The sequence below is a fragment of the Ascaphus truei genome, chromosome 20, assembly GCF_040206685.1.
Source record: "Ascaphus truei isolate aAscTru1 chromosome 20, aAscTru1.hap1, whole genome shotgun sequence".
NCBI classification, from domain to species: domain Eukaryota; kingdom Metazoa; phylum Chordata; class Amphibia; order Anura; family Ascaphidae; genus Ascaphus; species Ascaphus truei.
Window position 1 is genome coordinate 32,102,839 of NC_134502.1, and position 6,948 is coordinate 32,109,786.

The 6,948-nt window shown below is 45.6% G+C and overlaps 1 protein-coding gene across 1 annotated transcript; it reads right to left on the minus strand.

Moving 5' to 3' along the window:
• Window positions 1–501: 501 nt before the first annotated feature.
• LOC142471188 (vitelline membrane outer layer protein 1-like) lies at window positions 502–6,645 on the minus strand. The gene is made up of 3 exons (XM_075577976.1): window positions 6,634–6,645; window positions 1,690–1,799; window positions 502–1,006 (listed from the first exon to the last, which is right to left on the minus strand). Exons 1-3 carry the CDS (start codon window positions 6,643–6,645, stop codon window positions 712–714), a joined length of 417 nt encoding a protein of 138 aa, XP_075434091.1. The 3' UTR covers window positions 502–711.
• Window positions 6,646–6,948: the final 303 nt, after the last annotated feature.

Genomic DNA, 6,948 nt, shown 5'->3' on the forward strand with positions numbered 1-6,948 from the left:
TTCCTGTGCCAGGTCCCTGGTCACAGTGTCATAATTGTCTATCAATCACAGCGTAGCAGTGTTCTTTAACCTTCCTTAACAACTCCAACACACACAGAACTAACTTTGGATCAGTGCTGTGCCTTATATATCCTCTGGAGGCTGACACACCTCTGACCTCACTAACCATGGAGTCAGAGCCTGTGACCACTCCCATCCATACATAGGGCACCTCACCAGGGTGTGAGGGCAAACCTCCATACTTACTTCTGGCATGCCCACAACTTACTAGGCCTTACTGCCAGCAGGAGAGATGACTGTAGCCATTTTACATGACCGCTACATGGGGTAATAGGAGGAGTTTAAGAAGCAGTAATATGGAACATAAGAAGTAGTTATAGGGAGCGGTTATATGGTTAATAGGAGGAAATATAGGGAGAGGTTATATGGGGTAATAGGAGGAGTTATATGGAGCAAATATGCGTTAAATGGATACAAATAGTCACAATGAATACTTCCATTTTATTTTACATTAAAATTCAATTTTATTTCACAATTTCAAATTGAACAATAAGAATGTCCCACTAATTTGGGCCCTAAAAGATCTGCATCTCCAACCATCTCCACCAGATATATTTAGAGATGTCGCTGGCTTAACCCTTCCCCCCACCCCCCGAAGACCTTCCCGATTGAATGTAGACCCTTCATGGGGAAGTTGAGAAGAGAGAAGACTCAGTTTTCACAGCAGGTGAACTTGACATCATTGAGGGCCGTGTCATCTCCTTTTCCTTGGTACTCCTCCACCCTGGTGCTGATGCCACAGATCCCTAACATGCAGAACTGGCTCCACTCTCCGTATGAACCCCACACGTGCCAAGATCCCTCTAGTATCGTTTCGTCTGAGCACATAAATACGATGTTGTTGGCGGCAGTATCGTCACCGCCCCCCTGAGGTGGACTTACTAACAAGGTGAAAGCGATGAGGTTGCCGTTGCTGCACCGCACAGGGGAGGTCCATGAGCCCCACCTGAGAGAGAAGAAGGAGGATGTGGTTAGTGGTAAGGAGGAAACTTCCTAGGTGCTCTTGCAGAGGAGACCTGCCCTGTAGGATGGGCACAGGATTTTAGGGGAGATCTGACCAATTATCTATATAGTGGCATCGCCCCTGTCCTACGTCCTTCAGGGTAGTAAAGGAGATCTCTAATAGGGTGAGAGGAAAGGGGATCTCTAATAGGGTGAGAGTAAAGGGGATTTTTAATCTGTAAAGTGGTATCACCCCCTCCCTTAATCTCCTGGTGATACCCATCTCTATATATTCGAATACCTTGCTATCCTCCCAGCTGCCTTAATTTCCCTCCCTATACACCCCAACATTTTGATTGCCCTCGGAACTCCCTTATACACCCCTCTTTATACACCCGAAAATCCTGTCATCGTAATATATGCTTGGCAAACTCTGCACATGTGAAGAAGAGACCTGTGAGGTTTGGCGAGCTCTGTACATGTGAAGAAGAGACCTGGGAATTTGGAAAGCTCTGTACATGTGAAGAAGAGACCTGTGAGGTTAGGAAAGCTCTGTACATGTGAAGAAGAGACCTGTGAGTTTAGGAAAGCTATGTACATGTGAAGAAGAGACCTGTGAGGTTAGGAAAGCTATGTACATGTGAAGAAGAGACCTGTGTGGCTGTGCATGTCCTGTGAATGACTTACGCTCCTTCAGTAGACTGGATTAAATATTCCTCATTGTTGTTGCTGCTAACACAGAGCAGCCGGATCCCGTTCAGAGACGTATCATCACCAAACCACTGGAATTTTTCAAACTGTATCAGGAAGATCAGTTACAATGTATCCATCTCATATATAACTACTAATAACCCCTCAACCCATGAAACACGTCCCTGTCATTAGGTCATTTTGCTCCTACGTGGGACTGACCCTTTAACCCATTAAACACATCCCGGTCATTAGGTCACTTTGCTCCTAGGTGGGACTGACCCTTTAACCCATTAAACACGTCCCTGTCATTAGTTCACTTTGCTCCTACGTGGGACTGACCCTTTAACCCATTAACCACGTCCCTGTCATTAGGTCACTTTGCCCCTAAGTGGGACTGACCCTCTAACCCATTAAACACGTCCCTGTCATTAGGTAACTTTGCTCCTACGTGGGACTGAACCTTTAACCCATTAAACACGTCCCTGTCATTAGGTCACTTTGCTCCTACGTGGGACTGACCCTTTAACCCATTACACACGTCCCTGTCATTAGGTCACTTTGCCCCTACGTGGGACAGACCCTTTAAGCCATTAAACACGTCCCTGTCATTAGGTCACTTTGCCCTTATGTGGGACTGACCCTTTAACCCATTAAACACGTCCCGGTCTTTAGGTCACTTTGCCCCTACATGGGACTGACCCTTTAACCCATTAATCCCTGTTATTAGGTTACTTTGCCCCTACGTGGGACTGACCCTTTAACCCATTAAACACGTCCTTGTCATTAGGTCACTTTGCCCCTACGTGGGACTGACCCTTTAACCCATTAAACACGTCCCTTTCATTAGGTCACTTTGCTCCTAGGTGGGACTGACCCTCTAACCCTTTAAACACGTCCCTGTCATTAGGTCACTTTGCTCCTACGTGGGACTGACCCTTTAACCCATTAAACAAATCCCTGTCATTAGGTCACTTTGCTCCTAGGTGGGACTGACCCTTTAACCCATTAAACACGTCCCTGTCATTAGGTCACTTTGCCCCTACATGGGACTGACCCTTTAACCCATTAATCCCTGTTATTAGGTCACTTTGCCCCTACGTGGGACTGACCCTTTAACCCATTAAACACGCCCCTGTCATTTGGTCACTTTGCCCCTATGTGGGACTGACCCTTTAACCCATTAAACACGTCACTGACCTGACCATATAATTTACCTATGTTGCTTCTCAGATTAATCCTAATTGTGGGATATTAGAACGAGGGGGCTCTTTATGGGGTTACAGGTAACACTTCTCATTAGGGAACAGACCTAAATGGGGTAAGAAGGCAGCAGTGGGGGCAGAACGGAGTTATGGGGCAATTCTTAGGCTGCTTTGATTTCTGACACAGGGACCCGCTTCTTCCCAACTTACAGGCCCTGTTATGGGGCATCGGATGTCAATAATTGAGATATCTGCCCCCCATATCTGGGCCAGAAACTCGGACCAACTGGGGGGTGTTATAGTGAGGTTTGGGATTTAGGGGATAATGGGAAAGCAAAGGGGATTCCTAATAGGGGGAGTAAGGGGATTTCTAATAGGGGGAGTAAGGGGGATTCTAATAGGGGGAGTAAGGGGGATTCTAATAGGGGGAGTAAAAGGAATTCTAATTTGGGAGTAAGGGAGATTCTAATAGGGTAGTAAGGGGATTCTAATAGGGAGAGTAAGGGGGATTCTAATAGGGGGAATAAAAGGAATTCAAATAGGGGGAGTAAGGGGGATTCTAATAGGGGAGTAAGGGGGATTCTAAAAGGGGGAGTAAGGGGGATATCTAATAGGGGGAGTAAGGGGGATATCTAATAGGAGAGTGAGGGGGATTCTAATAGGGGAGTAAGTGGGATTCTAATAGGGGGAGTAAGGGGGATATCTAATAGGGGGAGTAAGGGGGATATCTAATAGGGGAGTAAGGGGGATATCTAATAGGGGGAGTAAGGGGGATATCTAATAGGGGGAGTAAGGAGGATATCTAATAGGGGAGTTAGGGGGATATCTAATAGGGGGAGTAAGGGGGATATCTAATAGGGGGAGTAAGGGGGATATCTAATAGGGGGAGTAAGGAGGATATCTAATAGGGGAGTTAGGGGGATACCTAATAGGGGGAGTAAGGGGGATATCTAATAGGGGAGTTAGGGGGATATCTAATAGGGGGAGTAAGGGGGATATCTAATAAAGGGAGTAAGGAGGATATCTAATAGGGGACGTATAAAGGGGATATAACGTGGGAGACTAAAGAGGATTTTTTATAGGGTAGAATAAATGGGATGATTAATAGAGGGAATAATTTGGGGTTATGATAGGGGAGGATAAGTGAGATTTCTAATAGGGGGGAGAGATAAAGGATTTCTATCAGGGGGATAGTACGGGGGGGGGGGGATTATCTAAATAGGTAAAACAATGGCCATTACTGATAGTTAGAGTAAAAGGATTTATATTAGGGAATGTAAGGAGATTTCTCATAGGGAAAAGGGCGAGGGAGAGAAAAGTGAGGTTAAAAAGTGAATTTGCAATAAGGGAATAATAGGGGATTGTAATATTTCCAATATATAGGGGGCTATGCACTAAGCAGCGATAACTGCTTTTAAGTCCGATCAATGACTTTTAAGTCCGATACAGCCTGCGGCGCGATTCACTAAGCAGTGATAACAGCGCTTTATCGGCAAACGCACAGTTTTTTGCCAGTTTACTAAGCAGTGATACGTGAATCGTACTTTAAAAGCGCGCCAAAACGAAACGGAGACAGTCAGAAAGCATTGTTTACCTTTTTTTCAGCACACCGTTAATACAACAGGCCGGTGGGTGTTCCCGTGTGATCCCCTCGGGTGTCTGGGGGTCCACAATGTCCTGTGGTACCAATTGTGTGCCCCCCCCAAAAACAATACTTTTAAATAACCCCCCCTACCCACCAAGGAGGCCTAACCACCCTCCCCAGGCAACTACCCTTCACCCATTCATTGGTACAATGGGTACATCATGCTCATATAATACGGGCATGATTTATTTACCACTATTGCAAGAAATTGTGAAGGAATAAAAAAACAGGCCAAAATAAAACACCTTACATTGCAAAATAAATCACATCAAATGGCTAACTAAATGCATAACAACTGCCAATAAAACAATTGAATGGCACAGTGGGTACATCATGCCCATATAATATGGGCATCATTTAACACTATGCCAGTCAATGGTCAACTTATTGGTTGCATCGTCCCCATCACACAGGGGGGCTATGCACAAAGCAGTGATACTGTAAGGGGTTTTAAGTGAGATAAATGCCTTATGGTGCAAAATTGCGTGCAGCGCGATTCACAAAGCAGTGATAACACTGCAGTATCGTGCTTATAAGGATTTTTATCACCAAAACACAGTTATTGATAAAAAAATTGCGCCATAAATTGCGCCATAAGAGCATTTATCTCACTTAAAAACACTTACTGTATCACTGCTTTGTGCACAGCCCCCATAGTGTCTAATATGGACAATGAAAGGGGGTTATCTAATACGTGGGGAGGGAGTATCGGCTACTTCTAAATACAGAGAGTAAAAAGTATAAATCACAGTTATAAAGGAGATTTTTGCCGTAATTAGCTGGCCTCTGAAGTAGTCCTGGCATAAGTTAAAATATTTGACTGCGCCTGCAAAGTTAGATTGTAAGTTCTGCGGGGCAATTTAAATATTGTGCCATCAAAATCCCATATACAGAAGCACATACATTGCCATGCAAAAAATCATATTATTATTACTGTATATATTTATCTCACCTTGAGAGAGAATCCTCTGGCACTGGAACCGACGGGACACATTTCAACTGGCCCCCAGTCACCCAATTTACCTCCGTTGCTGACACTGATGACATATTTACAGTTCCCTTGTCCTACTGAGAAGAGAGGGAGGAGGAGGAGGGATGAGACCGCCTGGAACATCATGGTGGGGTCTTGAGGAACTCAACTGGAGATGTCAAGAGATGTCAACGGTGAGAAAAACTTCGGCAATGTAATAATCGGGAATCAGGTTTGCCGTTCAAATCAGCAATCTTTATTTCTTCAATCAGCTCAGCGATTCAGCAAGGATACAACATACAAAATACTTCTATTCAAGGTGGCGAGTATCTGAGAAGGCAGTGGCGTATCCTGCTACAGTTACTTTTTATACCCTTAGATCGAAGAGAAATACATCACTATCTCAGCCAACTAAATGACGTACTTGTTTACATACTTGTTTTTCTGTTGTTACCATCAAGTACCTTATCTCAGGAACATTAGGAACTTACAAAAACAAGTCTTATCACTAAAATGGGCATCATACAACTTGGTTTCAAGTTGCCCCTGATACCAATAACATTGCATTCTATTAGTTTCACACTGACCACAAGATTCCTTTAATCATCTTAACCTATTGAGTGCTGAATACATATCTACTATATATTTTTGAAAGCATTGTATGTATGTATGTATGTATGTTTCCCTGGTGTGTTCCCTGTCCCTAGCGGCAATCTCATTGGTCCCTTGCCCCGCCCGCCCCCGCCCGCCCCCGCCCGCCCCCACACACCTCTCATTGGCCTCACACACTCACACCACCCCCTTGGCCCACCCCCTCACACACTGACACCACCCCCTTGGCCCTCCCCCCACACCTCTCATTGGCCTGACACACTCACACCACTGTTTCAAGGCCCCCTTGGCCCGCCCCCTCACACCTCACCACTGCCTCACTCTCCCAGCCCTCACTGAGCTTTGGGAACGCACCTAACTCTCACTGCTCTGGGAGATGACGCTTCACAGCTCTCATCTCTGAACGCACTTAAACCCTCACCGGCTGCTACCACCAAAAGGAATCAGGTACAGACTCTCTATATATATTGTGTAAGCACCTGAAAACCGCAGGACACAACACAACTCACCTTCAGCCTCATGCGACACACTACTTCACCGGAAAGATAAAGCCTTCCTGTCGGCACCAAATTAATTCATATACCTTGCAACACAACACTCCAAAAACACTCCGGTGCCACACAAAACCACCCCCCCACCCCCCACAAACCCCACACACCCCACAAACCTACCCCCCCCCACAAACACCCCCCCCCCTCAAACACCCCCCCGCCCGACTCACCTTCAGCCTCATGCGACACACTGCTTAACCATTAAAATAAAGCCTTCCTGTCGTAAACCCCGTTAAAACGCGGTCGTGGAAAATACAAAATGGCCGCCGCATC